The sequence below is a fragment of the Choloepus didactylus genome, chromosome 5, assembly GCF_015220235.1.
Source record: "Choloepus didactylus isolate mChoDid1 chromosome 5, mChoDid1.pri, whole genome shotgun sequence".
Taxonomy (NCBI): Eukaryota; Metazoa; Chordata; class Mammalia; order Pilosa; family Megalonychidae; genus Choloepus; species Choloepus didactylus.
Window position 1 is genome coordinate 71,894,210 of NC_051311.1, and position 25,448 is coordinate 71,919,657.

General features: G+C 36.7%; 1 protein-coding gene across 1 annotated transcript in view; it reads left to right on the forward strand.

Annotated features, from left to right (window-relative positions):
• The window catches only part of FAM3C (FAM3 metabolism regulating signaling molecule C), a 59,390-nt gene extending 46,680 nt beyond the window's left edge, over window positions 1-12,710 (forward strand). The window contains exons 8-10 of the mRNA XM_037836285.1: window positions 1,703-1,787; window positions 10,221-10,347; window positions 10,961-12,710. Coding sequence (XP_037692213.1) covers window positions 1,703-1,787; window positions 10,221-10,347; window positions 10,961-11,050 — 302 coding nt within the window. The 3' untranslated portion in view covers window positions 11,051-12,710. The remainder of the gene's footprint in view (window positions 1-1,702; window positions 1,788-10,220; window positions 10,348-10,960) is intronic.
• Window positions 12,711-25,448: the final 12,738 nt, after the last annotated feature.

Sequence of the window (25,448 nt, forward strand, 5' to 3'; positions counted from 1 at the left end):
CACACAAGACTGTAGGAAAAATATTTTAGAAAAGCTTCATCCCAGTTCTACCATCTAGTATATGGCCAACTAAAGTAGATGCATATTTGAGAGAAGGAATAGAATTTTCTTTCTGGTTCTTTGAACTTAGGGCAGTCCACAAATATTTTCCCTTTCCATAATATGAAGTCCCTCAAGGAGTGGGAAGAAATCACCAGCATGCAGAGGCAAAGAACTGGTATCAAAGAAGAATAGTGCCTGAAGGAAAGGGGTTTCTTTCTTAACTGAGAGGAAAAGTCAACACTGTCTTATCTGTTGATTCTTCTCTAAGTCGTTAGTTTGAGAACTTTGCCAGGGTGAGGATTACCCCTGCACTGCTCTGTATCTTTATATATTCCCTGGAAGCCAGTAGCTTTTAGGCTGCCTGAGATTTATGTTGAGAGTATTCAGACAGTTGTTATTCTAACGTTTTCTTCAGCTTGTAATAAGGTGCCATGTATTATTTATTTCTTCTGAGATTAGGAAAACCTTTCACAGCTGTCAAAGCTGTGTATACTAAAATACTACCATCCATTTCAGAAGTTAAAGACATAATCAGTCCTACCAAAATGTATTACATAGAAACATTCTTATAAACCTCTTGTTGGAATCAGTATTATGACTGGAGGCTTTGCTATTTCACTCTCCCATCACGAGCAGACTAAATCCGTAGTTTGAAAACACTGCCAGTTGAGTAGTAGTTGCAGTTTACGGCCACCTTTCATTTAAATGGAAATGATTTATTTGTTAGCTGCTTTGTTACCTCTTTTCTGATTTGAAAATGCTGCTGTTATAAAATAGAATCAATTAGAGAAAATCTTTGGGTGTTTTGCTGTGGGAAGAAACTGAGTAAATTTGAATTAACCTAGTTTCCAAGTAATGTTAGATTTGGGGGCTATAAGGACACCTGACATTGTAAGGCGCTCCAGATGTAAAATGATTTTTAGTAACTGACCCATCTCTCTCTACCCTCAATTGGCATCACCAGTTCCTAGGAACTGAAGTGGTTTATTTTGAAGTTCTGTGGATCTTGATACACTAGGTGAATTTCTGCCATAATTAGTTCCCTTTGGCTTTTGGTGATAACCTATCCTAGGTCCCTTCCCCTTGCTCATAGGAAGTGGATATGCCGAGAAGATTCCTTAAATCAGTGGGTATATGTGTGTGTGCAGGTATGCATACATATTTATATAATTTTTTAAAGTTACAGATCCTTTTGAGAATTGGATGAGAAAGCTGTGTATCCTCTTTATAATAATTTTAAACATGCTCAATGAGTCCTGCACCAGGACTTACCCACAGACCCCAGAATAAGGCTTTCCATAGTCCTAATTATTCATGTCTGAAGGATTCCTTGAGTTTCTTACTTTAAAATCCCAAGGCAGACTTTTGACATGCTGCTTTGCTATGGCTTTTTTTTATTTAGCCTCTCAAATGTCTGTACATAACACACAGGATGAATTGGGGTTGAGAAATTGGAAGTTGATGGTAGCATCGTATTAAGGGACAAACTTGACAATCTCTTTACACTGTAAGATTTGTCTCCATTTTTTGTTATTCTACATTTTTCTAAATTAGAAAGTACGGATTTTTAAGTACTTCATAGTTTATAATGTTATTTTTTAGACATTATTGTGATTGTACTCATTAAAAAAACAACCCTTAACCCTTCTGTTTTCTTCAGATGTGGCACCGTTTATTGAGTTTCTGAAGTCCATACACGATGGTTCAGTAGTCTTAATGGCAACATATGATGATGGAGCAACCAAGTATGTAAACTTAAAACTTTAAGCAACTTTTGAAGCTAATGTTTATAATTATAAATACAATAGATTTTCATTGAAAAATATTGTAAAATGGAGCAGAGTAATCTAACTGCCAGATGACCACAATTAACATTTTTTTTGGTTGGTTCCTTTCTACCTTTCTATGTAAATATTTATTATGCATTTATTGTTATGAAACTAGTATCACATTGTATATAAAATTTCTTATACTTTCATATTCTGTTGTTTATCAACCTTAAATTTTTTCCCTGACATTAATATTGTTCAGTAGCATAACTTTTATGACTCACTAACAGTCCATTATATGGGACCTACTTGTATTTAGATGTTCCTCTATAATTGCCAGGTTTCTTTTTGATTTGTATTATAAATCACATTGTGATAAATATTATTTTACATAAAGTTTTTTGCACCTTTGATATGTCCTTAGGCTAAATTCCTGGATTGAAATTCATTGTCAAAGGATAACTATAGGCATAATATGTTTTCATGAACTTTAATAGTGGATAGTTTTATAACTTTTTTGTTAAAGTTGCATATGTTGTAAAAATTGGGAAAATGTAGAAAAGCACTATCCAGAGATAACCATTGATTATATTTTAGTTTCCATCTCCAGAATTCTTAATGTACATTTTTTTTTAATTTTACACATTTGGAATGGTAATATTTACAGCATATTTTTTCACTTCTGTATGTGGTAAATATTTTCTCCTATCATTAAGTTTTCTCCATAACAAAATTGTTTATTTCTGCCTACTATCATTTTTAAACATGTGCCATGATTTATCATCTGTTTAATAAAATATCTATTAGTGGACACTTGAGCTATTTCCAATTTTTCCTACGTAACAATAATGTAATATTTTTAAATAATTTGAATAAGTATGCTTGTATCCTTGAGATAAAATTTTTTTGAAGTGGAATTGTTAATTAAAAGGATATGTTTGTGTTTAAAAAAGGATTTTTAAAGTTTGTACCAATTTTACATTCCTCTCAGAAATTTCATGGCACCTTGTGTTTTAATTTTTTAACAGTTAACAATTCTGTAAGTGAAAAGAGATCTCTTTTAATGTGTCTGTATTTGATTATTGGGGAGGTTGGATTTTTTTCCACAATTTTTTTTTCCTTTTCTGTTGTAAATTGTCTTTTAACCATTCAGTTTCATCCATATTGATTTTAAGAGCCCTTTATATAATAAGGATATTAACCATTTCTCATGTTATAAATGTATTATTTTCTTACTATTTGCTTTCAATTTTGTTAATCTGTGGTGCTTTTTGACTCTCATTTAGATTAATTCATATGTTCTCAGATCTGTGGATTTTCTTTTTTAGTTTCTCTTATTTCTGTATTAAGTATTTTTCTGTCTCCAAATCCAGTATTTCGAGATTTTCTTTCCCGGTGATACCATGGTTTATGTTTTTAAAAATCCATTTATAATTTCCCAGTGACTTGTGATGCCTCTGTAACACTAAGTTCTTATGTAGGTTTGGCTTTGTTTCTGGAACTTTTGTTCTGTTGATCTATGTATTCCTGCTCTGATAAGACAGTATTTCAAATATTTTATAACTCAATTTTATAAAAATAAGTGTACTTCTTGCCTATCTGCTTGAGGCTAAGCCTCCTTTAATATTCTTTCTCAAGAAAATCTTTTCTATGATACTTTTTTCTAGATGCATTTTATCAAGAATTGTTTTTAAATCCCTTACAAATTTTTATTGAGAAAGATCTTGAACTGTAAGTTCCAAAGGAATGTGGCATATATTTCATTTAGTTATTTTTATAAATTTATTTAATGTGCAGCCACATTATTTCAGATTTGCACTAAGAAAGCAACCCCACTTTACGTATGGTTCTAAACTGAAACAGTTTCATTGACATTGTTCGTTTTGTTTGGTTTAACTATAGATGTGTTAAGTCCACAGACAGAGGCTTATATGAAACTGGCATATACAACCATTGCCATTTAGCTAAATATGCCAACTATGTACAACTAAACAAAACATAATTAGGCTTTCCATATCAAAAACAAGTAAATTGCTATTTGCTTTTTCTGAAGGAATAGGATATTACATGGATAATTTGAGGTTTTAAAGTTTTTTAAAAAAAGCCCAACTTTTCTGAATATACAGACATAAACTCTCTTTTTCATCAGAATATTTCATTATAATTCCTGATGGCCGTCAGACATATTCCCCCTGATCTACTGTTAATGTGCTAATAACAGATCATAGCCATAGCTAAAACCTAGGCAGAGCTAATATTGACTCTTTAACTGCTATTTATTGGTGCCCATCACATGTACCAAAAGCAACATCGGAAGGGTCACCCTATAAGGCAAAAGTAGAAATCTAAACTTTTATATCTTTTGCTTGGTCAATATATGATTCAACTTCTGTGAATTTAAATGAATTGGGGTGTATGCATTTTCAGTTTGGGCACATAAATTTGTATTTCAAAGTTTTTTCCTCTTGCAAACACTGTTGAAATAAATTGTAAGCATCTTTACCTTTTTACTCAGTGGCTCAAAATGGGCATTTGATTCTTATAGAAGTCCATTTATTTCCATTAAATATAACAAAATATAAACACTTATCTTGGCAGGTGTCTGAATGTGGAATATTTGAAATAATTTGAATTTATTTGTACATAAATAGAAATTCTGCTTACTTCTAGTTATATATTTTGGCTTTTCCTTATCTAAGGTCTCTGGATTTTACCTCATAAGGAATTATTTTCCCCCCACTTATATCCAAGAGAATTTAGAGTATAAAATGAATGAGCCTGCCCTCTCCAAGTCAGAGAGTTAGCATACATACTGATTAGGAAAAGCATGACTCAGTTTTCCGTTGTTGTTCCTCTCTGATCCTAGTTACTATCAAACATAATGGACCCCTTGGCAATACTATGAACTTGAGCAGAAACAAATATAATGTCAACAGTTGCCAGGGATTGGGCTCCATCACAGCATTTCTCAAAGGGTGTTCAGTGGAACCCCCAGTCCTTTAGAAAAATACAATGGTCCAAATAAGTTTGAGTATGCCCCTTGTATTTTGCCCCTTTTAGGGATTTACAATGAAAAGCTCTGGAGTTCTGCTCTAAAGAACACTGTTTACATTTTTTTTTTTGTCCCAGTGTCTCTCAGTTTCATCTAGAATGCCTTTTTATTGGCAGGGGTGGGGGGGCACACTTTGAGGAATGCAGGTCTTTGACGATGATGCCTGCTCCCTCTGCCAGCCCCCCAGCCCCACCTTCTCTGAGACAGTTTTTTCGTTTGTTTAGTGAAGAATATAATAGCTTGAAAGAGCAAGCTAAATTTTACTTTTATATTCCTCCTTTGGAGACAGTAATCTGTGATGGAAACTTCATGTCTAAGTGAAGGGTTTAAATGTGGATGTTTGAGTAAGAAGTGGTCTTAAAGGTCACCTGATTCAGCATCCCTGGCAGGGCCAGAGTCCCTTGGAATTTCCCTATGAATACCTGCCCTGAATCCCTTACCTCCTAAGGGCACAAAGTGAAACAAAACAAAACAAACCATATTTTTAAATAAATGTTATGCTCTTCTAAATTCTGCCTGATTGATCTTAATTTGGGTAAATGTAACAACAGAACAATATGTTCCCTGTATTTTTTGAAGCTAATTGGCATTTAGTTTTTTTTCTTTTCCAGGCTCAACAAATGTGGCGCCTTAACATTTTATCATGTTAAGTTTCTGAGTCATTTTACCCTCCTGGTTGCATTTCTGTAGGCGCCTTCTAGTTGATTTTTGTCCCTTAGAATGAGTATCCCCAGATCGAACAGTGTTCCAGATGTGGTCTGCCCTGGCCAATACTGGTTACAATGGGGATGCTTACTCACCATGTTTTAGATACTATATATCTTTGAATATTCATACAGACTAGAATTGTTTTAGTTTTCTTTTAACAGTCACATCACATTTTTGGCTCAAGTTTTGGTCAAGTTAAATTCTCAGTTCTTTTCATTTGCTCTCAGATTTTTTTTTTTTTTTTTTTTTTTTTAACCACTGTCAAGTTAGGACTCTTCTCATTCAGAACCTGATTTTGCTTAATCTAAATGAAGGAGTTTTCATTCATTTATCCTTGTTAAATTTAATTTTGCTGATTTCGGCCCACTTGGGTCTTGATTTTGACATTTGTACTATGAGCTCTTCCTGGTCTAGGCTTTTTACTCTTTCTAAAACCATTCTTATGTCTAAATCGCATTGGTAAAAATGTTTACCAATGGCAATGTGCCACCCTGCAAGGGCTTAGGATTCAATCTATTAATCAACTGCAGATACTACTATTCAGACAGCTGCCACTGTACCCTAGTAGTCATACTCTCCAGCTGCTATTTTATTATTTTATTCATAGAGGATATTTTCTTAGACAATGAGATACTGTCTTGAAATTCAAGGACTGTACAATTATGAGTAAAACCCTGATCGATTGCCCAAAAACCTCTTCAGAAGACTAAACACCTTTTATATTTCTTTTTATATTCCTTTTATGTTAACTTGACTTTTCCTTATGCTTCCCTCTTTCTCACTCTCCCTCTTTCTTTCCTTCTTTCTTTTCTCAGATGATCTCTTTGTGACAGTCCATTCTAGAATTTTGCTAAGAATTGGATTCAGTTTCACTGGACTATTTCTAAAGTTTTCTTCCCGTCCTCCCCCTCCCCCCCTTTTTCTGATATCTGGAATATTTGACTTTTACTGCCTTAGCATCTCCATTTTTCACAATGCTTCTAGAAAAACTGATATATACCTTTAGTATCTAAGTGTGTGACTTGTGTGGGCCTGCAGGCTTAAGTTTATTTTAAAGCAGTTACAGACATTCTTGAACTACTCTTCCCTTTTTATGCTGATTAAAGAGTGTTTGCCTCCCTGAAGAATACAGTTATGCTTTGATCTGTTTATATTATATCATACTTGTGGTGTGTACCCCTTCTTTATTCACACTTGGTAGCACAATTTCCATGGCTGTTAATAGTTTTGTGAGTCTCATTTCATTTTGAGCACTACAGTTCTTCTTGGTAATAGTTTTAAACATCTTGTCATTAGTAATGTGGTTTGCCTTGTATTTTTGTATACCGTTTTATGTTTGAGCCCATCGCAGAACACCCTGTAGGAGCATTAATGTAGAAATGATTCTCGCTTGTTTTCTGGGATTGTTTGCAATTATATCATGAAACTGACTGTTTTTGTTTTTGTTTTGGTGGGGGGGGGGGTTGTTTTTAAAGAATCAAATTCCCAAAGAAGTTTCTAATCTGAACTTCTTGTTCTTCTTGCTCTCTTTTAAAGGCTAGACTACATGGTCACCTCTGCCTAATGTGTCTTTCCTTATTTTTCCAACTCCTGAGTAATATGGTGATTTTCTTTCACAGCTCTTGACACTTCCACTTCCCAACTGATTCTTACCCTGTTGATTAGAATTGAGCCCAGAATACCAGTTCTCCTTGTTGCTTTGTGCTTTCTGAGAAAGGGGGCATTAGCTTGGCTATGACTCTGACCTGTAGGACTATTGGATATGCTTCCTTTCTCAGGAGCCTTGAGGCCGATTCCAGAGTCTCCTCTGTATTTCATGGTTTTACATTTCTTTTTGGAATATGAAATTAATTATTTTACCTGGTTAAACAGAATATATCAAAAAAGGAATAATAAAATAATCACCCAACTATACTGGGAGATAGAAAACTTTAGAAATCATTAGAAAATTATCTTGTTTTAAAACTATAGTTATGTATAGATGGGGATATGTACTGTGGGTCCCCAAGACTCCCTCCAGAAATGATAATTTGCTAGAAGGATTCACAGAATCAGAATGTAGCCATACTCACAGCTATGATTTGTTACAGCAAAAAGCTCCAAAGCAAAATCAGCAAAGGGGAATGTGCATGGGGCAAGGAGGTAACAAGGCCCGAGCTTCCAAGAGTCCTTTCCCAAGTGAAGTCATACAGGATGCACTTAATTCTTCCAGCAGCAAGTTGTGATAACACATGTGAAATGTTGTCTACCAGGGAAACTCATTAGAAGCTCTGCACCCAAGGTTTTAACTGGCACCCTCTGCCTAGCTTGTACCAAAATTTCAGACGGAAGGAAAGCAGGTGTTCAGCATAAATTGTGCCATTTGTATAAACAGTTTAGGCACAAAGAACCAGTACTATCAGTTCTGAAATTGTGGGTACCCTCTCCAAATCCAAGTTTCCAGACACCACCAGGGGCTACCCTTGCAAGCAGGCTTTCCTAAGGATAGCAGCCTCAGGCCTGCTATGTTAACTCTTTTCTGCATAGAGCATAACGGTGTTCTCATGAGGAGGTAAGGAAAGAGATTAATGGAGTCAAATGTAAAGCTAAGTTTTCAAGTTGCTTCTAGATCTCTAGCTAAATTGGCTTGCTTTATTCATACAGATCAAAATTATCTCTTCTGAAATCCAAAAGTGCAGAAGTAAAAATGTCTGCCCTTCAACATATTTCTCAGTTGACATAAAACTCTTAGATAAGAAAAGTTTTTCTTACCTTTTGCTAGGGGCCCAACCTGCTTTTAGATAGCAGCTTAGTTTGCTGGCAGTTTTTGCATATAAAGCAGCCCCTTGCATTTGTGAACTTAATCATTATTTTCAGCTGTTTGTGAGAAATCCCCAAAGCCTGTGATGTTCCCATTTGTAATTTTGCTATAACGTAAATGTGACTGGAACCCAAGGCTGCTCTGTGGAAGGCAGTTGCTTAGCTGCCCAGGGAGCCCACTGCCCAGCCTCTGCAGCCCAGTCCGTACTTTATTTACTTATCGTTATGTGAGCAACAGATCTTAAATGTCTTGAAAAGAAATGCATCTACTAGTGCTGGTGATAAAAGTGAAGAGGCAAATACAGAAAATCAAACACTGGATAAATCATAAAGTGGAATTTGGCAGTAGTACTGATCTATGGCGTCCAAACACTATTTGGAAACAAGAAAACGGTGCAGACAGTACTTTCAGGGAGTTTCCCTTTATCATATAAGTGGTATATCAAGTGAGCAAACTAATGAAAAGTGATGACTAACTCATGCAACAATCAGCACAGGAATCAAGGCTACAGAAGAGCTTTGGGAAGAAAGCTACATGTGATTCTGTGTGAGGACCTCTGAATCTCTCTTTTGTAGAGACGTTTCTTCTCATTTCTTTTTATTTCTCTTAGATGTAATGCATCACTTTATAGAGATGAGTCTGAAAGGCTAAATATTCCATGAGTTACTGCTTATTTTCTCATTGAATCTACTGAGCTTTTTCCAGGTGGACAGCAGTGCTCAGGCTTATGGTCCAGATAGCTTTACTTCCCCATGGATGTAGTGTGTGTGAAGCTTGAATTATATATGTAGTTCTTTCCTGTTTTATGAAGCTGTAAATTTTTTAACATAAATTATCCCATTTATCTTTGTCAAATGAGAATTTTTCTACCTAGTTGTTTCTTTTATTAATAAAGGAGCTAAAGGATATTGGCATGGAATGTTTAAAAGGTCACTGAATCTTTTCTACTGATGCTGCAGCTGTTTGCAAATAGAAAACGTGCCTTGCCTCTGGTTTTAGCAGAATGAACCCCTCTAGTTGACCTATAACTACTTTTCAGTAATGTGTAGGACATAATACCAAATACCTGCACAGGTGGCCTTTAGTTATCTTTTTTATTCTTTTAGCTCTACAGCTTGCACTTGTCTGCTGAGTTTCTTCTCCCCTTTGAAACAGAGGAGAGAAAGAATCATTCAACATTAGGTTAATAATCTATGCAAAATTCTTTAATGACTTCTTTTAGTTAATTTTCCTAGCAGTTCACTTTTGTCACTGTCCTCCTTCATGCTGGCAGGTACTTAGCTGCTTTGTGTTTAATATGTTCATTTTTATTAATCATTTGCAGATGTCATGAAGTATAATTTATATCCCTATTTTAAAAGTTAATTTTCTTTCAAATAAGACATTGTATTGGAAACATCCAGATTTCTATCAGTATTTACCATTATTCTGTTCAGATATAATTTATGAAGGGTTTCGTGGAGACTCAAAGTGATTTTTAATTTTACAAAGTATTGCTTGGTTAAGAACTTGGATTAGCCTGAGTAGGCATCTACTAATTGGGATTTCATTTATTTGATAGAAGTAATAAAAATAATTAAGTGAAGGTGAATTATTGTGAAATAATGACACCTAGAAGGTATTTCCCAATGGAATAAACTTAAAATTAGTTGCTGGATTTCATGTCTTTTGTCACTAGAGAATTAAAATAGGAATTTTTCTCTGAACAACTTTATTTTTATGTTCTCTTATGTAAGCCATTTTCTGTTTTAACTCATGTCTTATGTTAAATATCCTAGGTGAAAGCAATATTAGGTAGATAACATAAATAATGCACTCTGCCTAATGTATTTTTTTCTTTCTCTTCAAGACTCAATGATGAGGCGCGGCGGCTCATTGCTGACTTGGGGAGTACATCTATTGTTAATCTGGGTTTCAGGGATAACTGGGTCTTCTGTGGTGGAAAAGGCATTAAGACAAAAAGCCCTTTTGAACAGGTTAGTGTCTTAGACTTTCATATTTAATGAATAAAAGCAAATTGTGTGAAACCCCGTGGTACATATTCTTATCCTAGTTATTAGAAAATTAGATTAAGCAGATATTAAATGTGTTCATCTATTTTTTCATTAGTTCATAGTAAGCGATTATTTGAAATAACCATGGCACTGTTTTAATTTTAAAAACTTAATAGTCAAATTCTGTATAGAAATTTTTTTTTTTCCCTATATGACAGTGCACTGGGACATGAATAATTTTATCCTAACCCTTTTAGGAAGCATTAGGTATTAAGGATTTAAATTGAGTTTTTGATATGAAAATCAATTAAGTTTGAAAATACTTTAGAACTTAGGAGAAAATAAACTTTATTTTTTTGTCTGACAAATGATCCTTTAAAATCAACTACAGTGTTTCATTCTTTCACCCATTATTTGAAGGTTTTCCACAAATGTGTCAGGCCTTTAGGGTTGCTCATTTAATATCTCAAATAAAAATTTATGTGACTCACCATTGATATGACTGTTACTGAAATGAGCTCAACTAAAGGATGTTATTGAAATCAACAGCTCACAAAGGTTTTTTAAACTATACACTGTTATTGTGTTTCAATAGCACATAAAGAACAATAAGGACACAAACAAATATGAAGGATGGCCTGAAGTCGTAGAAATGGAAGGATGCATCCCCCAGAAGCAAGACTAAAGGAAATGTGGAGAAAATTGAAGGAAGTGCACTTTGACTATTAGTGGGAAAGCTATAACAGAGAAATTCCATGTAAATATTTTAAGAGCATGCAGCCATCTTGGTGTGTGCATGAATATTCTCTCTTTTGATATCAGGATTATTTATTGCTAACATAAATAGATATCTTTGTAAATACTCATCATAATAAGCAAGTCACTGAACTATTTCTAAGCACATTTCCCTAATAAAACAATGTTTAGACTTAGACCGCTATATGGTAATGACATTAATTCTAACAGCATACTCAATAGATAACTGACCAGATTGTGAAAAGTGTACTGAGATATATATATATGTATATATATGCCATGTATATGGATTTATGTGCTGGTTGCTGTGAAAATCGACCATGGAATAATATGGATTTTAGGAAGGGGACTATATTTTCTTTTATATACATATTGCCTTTTGACGATAGTGTCTTTTAAATTAAAAAGATATTTGGCTAGTTGTGTGTATAACATTACTTTATAGTCTCACCTCCTAATGTACCTCTTTTCTTAGTCTTTCCTTTCCCTACCCCTCATTCTAAGAAAACTAGAAATAAAATGTTTGATAGGAAAACTTTATATCAGATATGTGAAAAGCACAACAAAATCTTTTTTTCGTGTAAACAGTACAAAATAAATATATAAATGTAGATGGTGTTCAGAAGTACAGCTTCTGGATTTTGTGTGGAGCAGTGTGAGTAACTTGATTTTGTAAAAGCTATTCACAGCTAGGCTGGAGGTGGCAGTGCCACAGAACTGAGGAGCCAGGCCAAGTCCCCTACTCGACCTTATTAGGTCAATCAGGGCGGCTGTGCCAGTATGTTTAGAAAAATATTGGCCTATATTTTCCTCATTTAATTGTTATTGGCATTGACCAGGTGTTTTGCAGTGAGGGCATGCCTTAATACCACAGTAATTTTGATTCTGTATTTACTTCATCTGACTCCATAATATCATTTTCTGCCTGAAGCTATAATGGCATCTTTAGAGAAGTGTTAATTACTGAGAGGACTAATTATAGCATTTAAAAAATAATGTTATTTGTTCCAAAAATGGTGTTATACCCAATGCTACATAAAAATGTAGAAGAGAGATCTAACATTTTTGTTAGTTTCAGATATTCACTAAATGATTCAAGGTATGTTTTTCATTTTGTTTTGTTTTATTTTTGTTTTGTTTTAGGGCATTAAGTACTATTGTGTATCAAGTATGTTAAACTGGAATGTAAACAGATTTAATGATCAAACTGTCATTCACAACATAAGGCAGCACTTCAATTTTGAATCTAAATTTTAAATGGCTTGTATAAAAAACTAAAAGCAGTATTTGTTAGAAGTTAGAAGATAATTCAGGCAGTTCTTAAATATTAACGCGCTTTAGGGTACTTCCTTCGAACTGAATGTAATTCATGAATACATGCATCTTACATGTTTAAACAATTTTTGTAAACTTTTCAGATTTTTGGTGCTTATATGCTAAATCACATTCAGCATGTATATTTTGACATTTAAAATACTTCCCCTGATTCTGTAAATTAAAAGAAAAGCTATTTTACAGTTCCAGGGATTATGAAATAAATGTTGCATTAAAAAAAATCATGAAAATAAATACTGTTGGTTTTGCATTGTGAATTTTTTGTATTATCTGGCAAATTATTTGTATTTTCGTTTCAACTTTATTTTGTATAGATAAGGCCAACTTAACTTTGGAGGCAATAATTTTACTACATTTCATTTTCAGATCTCTTTTTAAAATCATAGAATTTTAAGTGAAACAATACTCATTTAATGTTGCTCAGAATTTTCTTTATTAAAGTTTAGATTGATGTTTTGGTATTTTAAATGGTGTTTAAGGGCTTCTGGGTGTGTATGTTAAATTTGAAATCACAGATGCTTTCCCAGAGCAAGTTATTATGGTAGTTACTAAAATTGAGCAAAAGAAAGTAGGGAAATAAGTGATATTTGGGAAATTAAAGAAAAATGGAGCCAGAGTCTTTATATTCATGACTTTAATTCAATTAAAGTGAAATTTATAATTGTTCTTTCTATATTTTATTTATTTTATTGTATTTGTTTTTAAGTGAATAAGCTGATATTCTATAATTTTATGCTAGATGATGCACCATTCTTTTAACCTGTTTTGCACTTTAACTTTATACTTTAAAAATTTGCTCAAATTATAAATAATTTGACCAAAAATTTGATAGTTTCATTCAGTTCTGTTGACCCTTCTCCCCCACCCTGCCTGGTTTCTTAATGAAAGAATGCGAAATTTGCTATGGTTAGTTAGTAGAGCAGTTAAAAGTGGAAGTGAATTCAGAATATTTTTAAAATGAGTATGAAAGGGAAAAATTGCTTGTGTTGATCAAGGAGAAGATTTGTCACTTAACCTCCTCAGTTAAGCCCTGGACAGCAACAAGTAACATAAATTAAGAGTTGAAGAATAAAGTAATAGATTTTATCTTTTCTATAGTGTTAGAAAGGATTCTTTCTTCTTCTCTTCTCAGGGTGGTTTTTCTGCCATGTACTTGGTTTTTGATGGTCACGTAGCAATGGCTAGTTAATCTCCATTCCCTCAATGTTCACTCATTTTAAGTAGGCTTTGCTCATCTCGTTGCTTGTTCCACCACTCCTTCTCCTTTCTGGGGGTTCCTGTCAAATCAAGGACTCTATAGAGGGAGTGAAAAGCATGTGGGTCTGGCACTGGAGGGTGTGCTGGGTGGCATGAAGGGAGCAAGTGTCACAGGACTGTCCAGCTGTGTGGTGAAAGCCCGCCAGGGAGTCTAAGAGGCTCTTCCCCGTCCGAATCTTCCTCCAGTCCAGTGAGGGACAGAGAACTCCAGGGCACCTATACTGAGGAAACACTTTCAACACTCCAGGGTGCCTCTTCTGTGGGTGGTCACAAAGAAAAAAGGGACTGATTGGAGACGAAGGGATGTTTCTCGTGTTTGTCCCATAAATGACTTATATACTTCATAAGTAAATTTGACATAGGGAAGACAGTCTTCCTGGTACAGGTGTTTCACAGGTACAACTTGCTAAACAAGTTATTTACATTACTACACTCACCAGTTATGCCAACCCCTGAAAGCAATGAACACTTAAAAGATCAAACTGATTCCCTGTTGTTACAGTCAGCCAATATTTGTTTCACTTAGCCAGAGAGAAAAGGGACCAAAGGGGACCTAAAACCTTAAAGAGGAGAGAATTCTGTAATGAGATGATAGAGATACTGGTTAAGAATACAGATGTGCCTGAGTTTGCACCTCTGCTCCACTAACTGTGTGGATCTTAAGTCAGAGTTTCTGTCTTGATATCCTCACTTGTAAAATAGAGATAATGCTAGTGTGTTTCAGTACCTACCAAAGTGCCTGGCACAAAGTACTTTTTTTTTTTTTTTTGACTTTTTTTTTTTTAATTAAATTCAGTTTTATTGAAATACATTCACACACCGTACAATCATCCATGGTATACAATCCCCTGTCCACAGTATGATAACATAGTTATGCGTTCATCACCACAATCTATCTCTGAACATTTTCCTTACATCAGAAAGAACCAGAACAAGAATAAAAAATAAAAGTGAAAAAAGAACACCCAAATCATCCCCCATCCCACCCAATTGTCCTTTAGTTTTTTTTTTTTTTTTAATTCAATTTTATTGAGTTATATTCACATACCATGCAGTCATACAAAGTGTACATTCAGTTGTTCACAGTACCATTATATAGTTGTGCATTCATCACCAAAATTAATTTTTGAACATTTTCATTACCACACACAGAAAAATAATACGAATAAAAATTAAAGTGAAAAAGAACAATGAAAATAAAAAAGAACACTGGGTGCCTTTTTTTTTTTTGCCCCCATTTTTCTACTTATCCATCCCTGACTGAGTTTTTTTTTTTTTTTTTTTTAATCATCATTTTATTGAGATATATTCACATACCACGCAGTCATACAAAACAAATTGTACTTTCGATTGTTTACAGTACCATTACATAGTTGTACATTCATCACCTAAATCAATCCCTGACACCTTCATTAGCACACACACAAAAATAACAAGAATAATAATTAGAGTGAAAAAGAGCAATTGAAGTAAAAAAGAACACTAGGTACCTTTGTCTGTTTGTTTGCTTCCCCTACTTTTCTACACATCCATCCATAAACTAGACAAAGTGGAGTTTGGTCCTTATGGCATTCCCAATCCCACTGTCACCCCTCATAAGCTACATTTTTATACAACTGTCTTCGAGATTCATGGGTTCTGGGTTGTAGTTTGATAGTTTCAGGTATCCACCACCAGCTACCCCAATTCTTTAGAACCTAAAAAAGGTTGTCTAAAGTGTGCGTAAGAGTGCCCACCAGAGTGATCTCTCGGCTCATTTTGGAATCTCTCTGCCACTGAAGCTTATTTCATTTCCTTTCACATCCCCCTTTTGGTCAAGAAGATGTTCTCCATCCCACGATGCCGGGTCTACATTCCTCCCCGGGAGTCATATTCCACGTTGCCAGGGATATTCACTTCCCTGGGTGTCTGATCCCACGTAGGGGGGAGGGCAGTGATTTCACCTTTCAAGTTGGCTTAGCCAGAGAGAGAGGGCCACATCTGAGCAACAAAGAGGCATTCAGGAGGAGACTCTTAGGCACAAATACAGGGAGGCCTAGCCTCTCCTTTGCAGCAACCGTCTTCCCAAGGGTAAAACTTATGGTAGAGGGCTCAACCCATCAAACCACCAGTCCCCTATGTCTGTGGTCATGTTAGCAACCATGGAGGTGGGGTAGGCGAATACCCCTGCATTCTCCACAGGCTCCTCAAGGGGGCACTACATCTTTTTTTTTTTTTTCCTTGTTTGTCTTTTTTCTTTTTTTTTTTTTTTTTTTTTTTTAACTTTCCCTTCTTTTTTCAAATCAACTGCATGAAAAAAAAAGTTAAAAAGAAAACAAACATACAATAAAAGAACATTTCAAAGAGACCATAGCAAGGGAGTTAGAAAAAGACAACTAACCTAAGATAACTGCTTAACTTCCAACATGTTCCTACTTTACCCCAAGAAAGTTACATAATATAGCAACATTTCAGTGAACTTGTTCCTACTACATCCATCAGAAATTAACAGACCATAGTCATTTCTGGGCATCCCCAGAACGTTAAATAGCTTATCTGTTCTTCTTGGATTATTGTTCCCCCTTCCTTAATTGCTCTCTACTGCTAGTTCCCCTACATTCTACATTATAAACCATTTGTTTTACATTTTTCAAAGTTCACATTAGTGGTAGCATATAATATTTCTCTTTTTGTGCCTGGCTTATTTCGCTCAGCATTATGTCTTCAAGGTTCATCCATGTTGTCATATGTTTCACCAGATCGTTCCTTCTTACTGCCGCGTAGTATTCCATCGTGTGTATATACCACATTTTATTTATCCACTCATCTGTTGAAGGACATTTGGGTTGTTTCCATCTCTTGGCAATTGTGAATAATGCTGCTATGAACATTGGCGTGCAGATATCTGTTCGTGTCACTGCTTTCCGATCTTCCGGGTATATACCGAGAAGTGCAATCGCTGGATCGAATGGCAGCTCTATATCTAGTTTTCTAAGGAACTGCCAGACTGACTTCCAGAGTGGCTGAACCATTATACAGTCCCACCAACAATGAATAAGAGTTCCAATTTCTCCACATCCCCTCCAGCATTTGTAGTTTCCTGTTTGTTTAATGGCAGCCATTCTAACCGGTGTTAGATGGTATCTCATTGTGGTCTTAATTTGCATCTCTCTAATAGCTAGTGAAGCTGAACATTTTTTCATGTGTTTCTTGGCCATTTGTATTTCCTCTTCAGAGAACTGTCTTTTCATATCTTTTGCCCATTTTATAATTGGGCTGTCTGTACTATTGTCATTGAGTTGTAGGATTTCTTTGTATATGCAAGATATCAGTCTTTTGTCAGATACATGGTTTCCAAAAATTTTTTCCCATTGAGTTGGCTGCCTCTTTACCTTTTTGAGAAATTCCTTTGAGGTTCAGAAACTTCTAAGCTTGAGGAGTTCCCATTTATCTATTTTCTCTTTTGTTGCTTGTGCTTTGGGTGTAAAGTCTAGGAAGTGGCCTCCTAATACAAGGTCTTGAAGATGTTTTCCTACATTATCTTCTAGGAGTTTAATGGTACTTTCTTTTATATTGAGATCTTTGGTCCATTTTGAGTTAATTTTTGTGTAGGGGGTGAGGTAGGGGTCCTCTTTCATTCTTTTGGATATGGATATCCAACTCTCCCAGCCCCATTTGTTGAAAAGACCATTATGGCTCAGTTCGGTGACTTTGGGGGCCTTATCAAAGATCAGTCGGCCATAGATCTGAGGGTCTATCTCTGAATTCTCAATTCGATTCCATTGATCTATATGTCTATCTTTGTGCCAGTACCATGCTGTTTTGGCAACTGTGGCTTTATAATAAGCTTCAAAGTCAGGGAGTGTAAGTCCTCCCACTTCGTTTTTCTTTTTTAGAGTGTCTTTAGCAATTCGAGGCATCTTCCCTTTCCAAATAAATTTGATAACTAGCTTTTCCAAGTCTGCAAAGTAGGTTGTTGGAATTTTGATTGGGATTGCATTGAATCTGTAGATGAGTTTGGGTAGAATTGACATCTTAATGACATTTAGCCTTCCTATCCATGAACATGGAATATTTTTCCATCTTTTAAGGTCCCCTTCTATTTCTTTTAGTAGAGTTATGTAGTTTTCTTTGTATAGGTCTTTTACATCTTTGGTTAAGTTGATTCCTAGGTACTTGATTTTTTTAGTTGCTATTGAAAATGGTATCTTTTTCTTGAGTGTCTCTTCAGTTTGTTCATTTCTAGCATATAGAAACATTACTGACTTATGTGCATTAATCTTGTATCCCGCTACTTTGCTAAATTTGTTTATTAGCTCTAGTAGGTGTATCGTTGATTTCTCAGGGTTCTCTAGATATAAGATCATATCATCTGCAAACAATGACAGTTTTACTTCTTCTTTTCCAATTTGGATGCCTTTTATTTCTTTGTCTTGCCGGATTGCCCTGGCTAGCACTTCCAGCACAATGTTGAATAACAGTGGTGACAGCGGGCATCCTTGTCTTGTTCCTGATCTTAGAGGGAAGGCTTTCAGTCTCTCACCATTGAGTACTATGCTGGCTGTGGGTTTTTCATATATGCTCTTTATCATGTTGAGGAAGTTTCCTTCAATTCCTACCTTTTGAAGTGTTTTTATCAAAAAGGGATGTTGGATTTTGTCAAATGCTTTTTCAGCATCTATTGAGATGATCAATTGATTTTTCCCTTTCGAGTTTTTAATGTGTTGTAATACATTGATTGTTTTTCTTATGTTGAACCATCCTTGCATGCCTGGAATGAACCCCACTTGGTCATGGTGTATGATTTTTTTAATGTGTCTTTGGATTCGATTTGCAAGTATTTTGTTGAGGATTTTTGCATCTATATTCATTAGGGAGATTGGCCGGTAGTTTTCCTTTTTTGTAGCATCTTTGCCTGGTTTTGGTATTAGATTGATGTTAGCTTCATAAAATGAGTTAGGTAGTGTTCCATTTTTTTCAATGTTTTGAAAGAGTTTGAGTAAGATTGGTGTCAGTTCTTTCTGGAAAGTTTGGTAGAATTCCCCTGTGAAGCCATCTGGCCCTGGGCATTTATTTGTGGGAAGATTTTTGATGACTGATTGGATCTCTTTGCTTGTGATGGGTTGGTTGAGGTCTTCTATTTCTTCTCTGGTCAGTCTAGGTTGTTCATATGTTTCCAGGAAATTGTCCATTTCTTCTACATTATCCAGTTTGTTGCCATACAGTTGTTCATAATATCCTCTTATAATTTTTTTAATTTCTTCAGGATCTGCAGTTATGTCACCTTTTTCATTCATTATTTTGTTTATATGGGTCTTCTCTCTTTTTGATTTTGTCAGTCTAGCTAGGGGCTTGTCAATCTTGTTGATCTTCTCAAAGAACCAACTTTTGGTGATATTTATCCTTTCTATTGTTTTTTTTGTTCTCTATGTCATTTATTTCTGCTTTAATCCTTGTTATTTCTTTTCTTGTACTTGGTTTAGGATTGGTTTGCTGTTCATTTTCTAGCTTCTTCAGTTGATCCATTAGTTCTTTGATTTTGGCTCTTTCTTCCTTTTTAATATATGCGTTTAGTGCTATAAATTTCCCCCTTAGCACTGCTTTTGCTGCATCCCATAGGTTTTGGTATGTTGTGTTCTCATTTTCATTCGTCTCTATATATTTAGCAATTTCTCTTGCTATTTCTTCTTTAACCCACTGATTGTTTAGGAGTGTGTTGTTTAACCTCCAGGTATTTGTGAATTTTCTAAGTCTCTGATGGTTATTGACTTCTAATTGTATTCCATTGTGGTCAGAGAATGTGCTTTGAATAATTTCAATCTTTTTAAATTTATTGAGGCTTGTTTTATGTCCCAGCATATGATCTATTCTGGAGAAAGTTCCGTGAGCACTAGAAAAGTATGTGTATCCTGGTGATTTGGGATGTAATGTCCTGTAGATGTCTGTTAAATCTAATTCATTTATCAGATTGTTTAGGTTTTCAATTTCCTTATTGGTCTTCTGTCTGGTTGATCTATCTATAGGAGAGAGTGATGTGTTGAAGTCTCCCACAATTATTGTGGAAACATCAATTGCTTCCTTTAGTTTTGCCAGTGTTTCTCTCATGTATTTTGTGGCACCTTGATTGGGTGCATAGACATTTACGATTGTTATTTCTTCTAGCTGAATTGCCCCTTTTATTAGTATGTAGTGGCCTTCTTTGTCTCTCAAAACATCCCTGCATTTGAAGTCTATTTTATCTGAGATTAATATTGCTACACCTGCTTTCTTTTGGCTGTAGCTTGCATGAAATATTTTTTTCCATCCTTTCACTTTCAGTTTCTTTGTGTCCCTGTGTCTAAGATGAGTCTCTTGTATGCAACATATTGATGGTTCATTTTTTTTGATCCATTCTGCGAATCTATATCTTTTAATTGGGGAGTTTAATCCATTTACATTCAACGTTAAAACCGTGAAGGCATTTCTTGAATCGGCCATCTTATCCTTTGGATTATGTTTGCCATATTTTTCCCTCTCTCTATTAATATCCTTTATTGTACCCATACCGAATCTCTTTAGTACTGAACCTTTCTCCAAGTCTCTCTGTCCTGTCTTTGTTTCTCTGTCTGTAGGGCTCCCTTTAGTATCTCCAGTAGGGCAGGTCTCTTGTTAGCAAATTCTCTCAGCATTTCTTTGTCTGTGAAAAATTTAAGCTCTCCATCAAATTTGAAGGAGAGCTTTGCTGGATAAAGTATTCTTGGCTGGAAATTCCTCTCACTCAGAATTTTAAATATATCGTGCCACTGCCTTCTCGCCTCCATGGTGGCTGCTGAGTAGTCACTACTTAGTCTTATGCTGTTTCCTTTGTATGTGGTGAATTGCTTTTCTCTTGCTGCTTTCAGAACTTGCTCCTTCTCTTCTATGTTTGACAGTGTGATCAGTATATGTCTCGGAGTGGGTTTTTTTGGATTTATTCTATTTGGAGTTCGCTGAGCATTTATGATTTGTGTATTTATGTTGTTTAGAAGATTTGGGAAGTTTTCCCCAACAATTTCTTTGAATACTCTTCCTAGACCTTTACCCTTTTCTTCCCCTTCTGGGACACCAATGAGTCTTATATTCGGACGTTTCATATTATCTATCATATCCCTGAGGTCCATTTCGAGTTTTTCAATTTTTTTCCCCATTCTTTCTTTTATGCTTTCATTTTCCATTCTGTCATCTTCCAGGTCACTGATTCGTTGTTCAACTTCCTCTAGTCTTGTACTATGAGTGTCCAGAATCTTTTTAATTTGGTCAACAGTTTCTTTAATTTCCATAAGATCATCCATTTTTTTATTTAGTCTTGCAATGTCTTCTTTATGCTCTTCTAGGGTCTTCTTGATTTCCTTCATATCCCGTACTATGGTCTCATTGTTCATCTTTAGTTCTTTGAGTAGCTGCTCTAGGTGCTGTGTCTCTTCTGGTCTTTTGATTTGGGTGCTTGGGCTTGGGTTATCCATATCGTCTGGTTTTTTCATATGCTTTATAATTTTCTGTTGTTTTTGGCCTCGTGGCATTTGCTGACCTTGATAGGGTTCTTTTAGGGTTTGTAGACCAGTTGAAGTCCTTATCTCTAATTTATCAGATCTACAGCTTCGTGGAGTACACTTTCTCTAACTAACCAGCAGGTGGCGTCCACGAGCCACCTGTTCTCCACAAGCCAGATCTCCCCTGCTTAGCCTTTTTGGTGAGTGGGGGAGTGAGTCTTGTGGGGCCCAATTGGTGTCCCAAGCTTGCGTGTGTAGTTGGTGTTGCCTGCCCTGTATGTGGGGCGTGTTTCTGGGCAGTCGGGGAGGGGGGGTGGCCCTAACAATCAAATCTCCCTGATGATCCTAGAGTTTTAAAGCTACTGCAATAGTCTAATCCTTCAGTTCAGTCCTGCCACAGTTTGTCTCTGCCACTGACCCACAAGTCTTTGGTATTGGCGTATGGCTCCTGAGACTTGCAAGTGGGCCCCTCTTCCAGGCTGTGCACCCCGGGTCCTCTGTTGAGGGATGACTGTGCTATGTCACAGGTGAGTGCCGTCCCCCCAGGGCAGTTCTGGGCTGCTGGGCTGTGTTGGGAGGCTCCCAGTCTGCTCAAATGATGGCTGAATGGGGCTCTGTTAATTCACACTGCTCCCCCTTCCCAGCTCTGGGACATTCAGCTGAGGTTGCAGGGAAGGCTAATGTCCACGCCCAGTTTTGTGGTGTGTGCCTGTTATTTGAAGCACTTCCGTCACACTGGGTTGTCTGGGGCAGCTCTGGGCTATGGGGCTGGCGATGGGCAGGAGTGTTTCCTGTCCACCAGGATGGTGGCTGTGAGCGGACACCCCCCTTTTCTTGGGAAGTTGTGTTGTTTAGTGAATTTTCTCAGCCACTGGATTATTGCCTTTTGTCTCAGAGCTCTCTTAGTTCTGCTCTTGACTTGATGTGCCCAAATTTCAATTCTTTGAAGCTTTCTGTATTGAGCTTCTTAGAGTAATTGTTTTAGAAAAAGCAAAAAGGATTTAAAAAAAAAAAAAAAAAAAAAGGGCCCTCCTCAGAGATCTAATGGGTTATTGAAATGCTAATAGACAAAGCAACCAGGGCCATTAAGGAAAGGTGCACAGGGCAGAGAGATCAGCCTTGCTTCGGGATTTGCATATGCGCCTCAAGGCCTGATCTCCGCCCTTCCCCTTTCTGTGTTCACCAGAACTCCAAAAATCCTCTGCTTTTATTTTGGAGTTTTTCATGTTGTTTTTTTTCTATGCCTGTCTCCTCTCTGCTGGGCTGGCTGCTCTCAGAGTCTCTGGTGTCTGGTCTCAGTCTATCTATGGTTGGAGTTTGAATCAGTAGAATGAGTTTCCGATAAGAGCAGCCACTGCAATTCTCCCTTCTCCTTCCTGGAGCTGACAGCCCCTCCTCCCCCGGGACTGAGCCTGGCAGGGAGGGGCGCGGGTCCCCTGGCCGCAAAAACTTACAGATTTCGCTGATCTCAGCAGTTCCACGTTTTCATGAGTGTTGTATGAAGTATGCCCAAAGACAGATTGCTCTGTGGTGTCCAGTCCACGCAGTTCCTGGCTTTTTACCTACTTTCCTGGAGGAGTAACTAAAACATACAGCTCACCAGTCTGCCATCTTGCCCCGCCTCTCAGCTGTCCTTTAGTTTTTATCCCCATTTTTCTTCTCATCCATACACTAGATAAAGGGGGTGTGATCCACAAGGTCTTCACAATCACACTGTCACCCCACAAAGTACTTTTTAAATGGTAACTGCTATTGCTATTATTGATCTTGTCCCTGGCAGGTTAGTAATATTTTTGCTCAAGAGAAAAGTTAACAAAAATCAGCCTTTTTAGTAAATGACAGTCAGTAGGCTCATGGGAGAAGATAAATTAATTCACCTGAGGTTCTCCTTGACCGCCAAGCCTCTGACTTTCATACTACCTCCCTTTTCACTCATTACATAAATCACCCTTTCACACATATAATTCAAGCTTTCCTGAATTTAACAAAAGGCAACTGTGATTTCAAACGATCACATGATAGTTGTAGTTGCGGGCCTGGCCTTTGACATAAAGCATATGGCTTCAGCCAACAAGGCAGGGAGTGTTCGCTGACTCCTTCCTGTGGCAGTAGCCTGTCGAGCCTCACAAGAAAACACTCCACTGATGTACCCGTCTGGGAGAGTGCAGAATAACAGACCTCATTCCCTGCTCCAAGTAACTAAGAACTTCCTGTCTGTCCTGCCAAGTCCTGTGGCAGAGCAGAGTGAGGCAGTGGTCAGGAGATCTGGGACTCCTCCTTGCACGTTAGCATTTTCTTCTTGTTCAGAGGGTCTGTGCAGGTTCTTGCTCATAGCAGGGTTGCCTGGGCAAGGGAGGGATCTTTCGAATGGGAATTTGAAAACTTTTCTTTAATGGTAAATCCATTATATGAAATTTATACATTTGCCTTTCAAATACATTTTCAGCTATATATTATGCATTAAAATACAGTTCTGCTTGTCTGATACTGGATGTGGCCTGATTGTATGAACAAGCTCAGTACTGGAATTCTCTGCTAAGTCTTGGCCACTTCTGGAAGAAAGGGGCAAATTTGGAAATTAGCCTGTTGAAGTGAATTTCTGTGTTTTCCCTAGGTATATCTCTCAAAGCAGAAGAGAAAATGCTCACCCCGAGAATCTTGGGTTTTAGTTTAGGGCCCAGTGTGAGCCTGAGACGAGGTATTCTCTTACTTAAAACTTAAGTGAATTTTGCATTTTGTTTTATCATTCACAGGTTTTTATTTTAATGTAGCAATCTTTCAAATTAATTTAAATTTCAATTCTAAAAAAAATTTTAGCTTGTCTATAGCCCTGTATATTGGGAGGCAGATTGGGGGCGTACTGTGTGCTTTAGTTGGTCAGAATACAAATGTACTTTAGGAGAACGACTTTGAGGTCAACTCTGCGCAGAGGAAACATTTAAAAGCAAATCATGGTGGGAGCTATAGTTAGAAATGTGGTCCATTAGTGGAGAAGGCAGTAGTCCCTGAGAGATGTGGTTTTCGGTGGGTAGGCCTCGGTGGAAGGAGTGGTGATTTTCACTCGGTGTGAGCTTGAGCACTCAGCCTGCAGTGCTGTGTGCCCCTTACCGGGGAGTGCCTGCCCTGAATGGCTTTTTTCCTCCCTTAGGGAGAGCCCCTGAGATGTTAAGATCAGAGAACGAGCTTACCCGAGACTCCAATAGAAATCTGAAACTTTTGATTGAGAATGAGGTTGAAGGCCAGTTCTGTGCAACTGTTACCTTGCAAGGGAGTATTAATATCTTATTATGGAAATAGCGTTTGGAGCAGTTTTCCTATGATTCTACAGCACTGGGTGTGTTGGAAATGGCACATTTATAGGAGTTGTAGCAATTAAAATTTTGAGACTATGGCTCCTGTATTTAGTCAACACACTCTGAAGTATAGTTTCTGAAGAAATGACAAGTTGGGCATTTTGAGGGGAAACATGTTTGAGCCAGCAGAGGAAAGAATTTCTCACACTGAATAGTGAAACTGATCTTTCAGCTTGTAAAATTTAATCCTGAACCCATTAAATAGACAGCATGTTAGAGAGGATTTACCACTTTCACTTCTACAGTTTTCTCATGTTGTTATGGTGATATATGCTATTTCTTGCCTTGTCAGTAGCAAAAATTAGACAGCTGTTTGCCAGGGAGTTGCCAGGGATGAAGCAGAGTGGACAGTACTAATGAAAAATAGGGATTAAGTACTATGAATAAATAGGAAATTATTGATTTACATTTCATATATTGACACCTTTTCTTGGTTTTTAAAGGGTTTGAAGTGTGTTTAGATATGCAATTAAATTTAGTGATAATCTCCCATTTATCAAAGAGTAATTGGGGACAATGAAGTACTGCCCTTCCTTTTCCTTGGCTAAACAGGGCCAGGTGGATATGAGTCATGATCATGGGTATGTGGTTTTTACTGAAATCCCGAAGGGAAAGCTTCTTGATCTCCCTGCAGGCAAGTCACCTCAGCATTCAGAATGGAATGGTGGGAAACAGGCAGCCCTGCATCCACCTCCCTGTCTGCCTTTTCAGTTCTCACACGTGTCAGATGCTTTCACTTATTCTGCAAATTAAAAAGTCACATGTGAAACCTTAGTTTGTGCTGAGTTGGTCCACATTTTTTCTACTTTCTCTTTATAACCACGTGAGAGAGAGACTACTTTTTCTAGACTGATACTGACTCAAAAGGTTTTAATCACGAAAACCACCTCTAGTC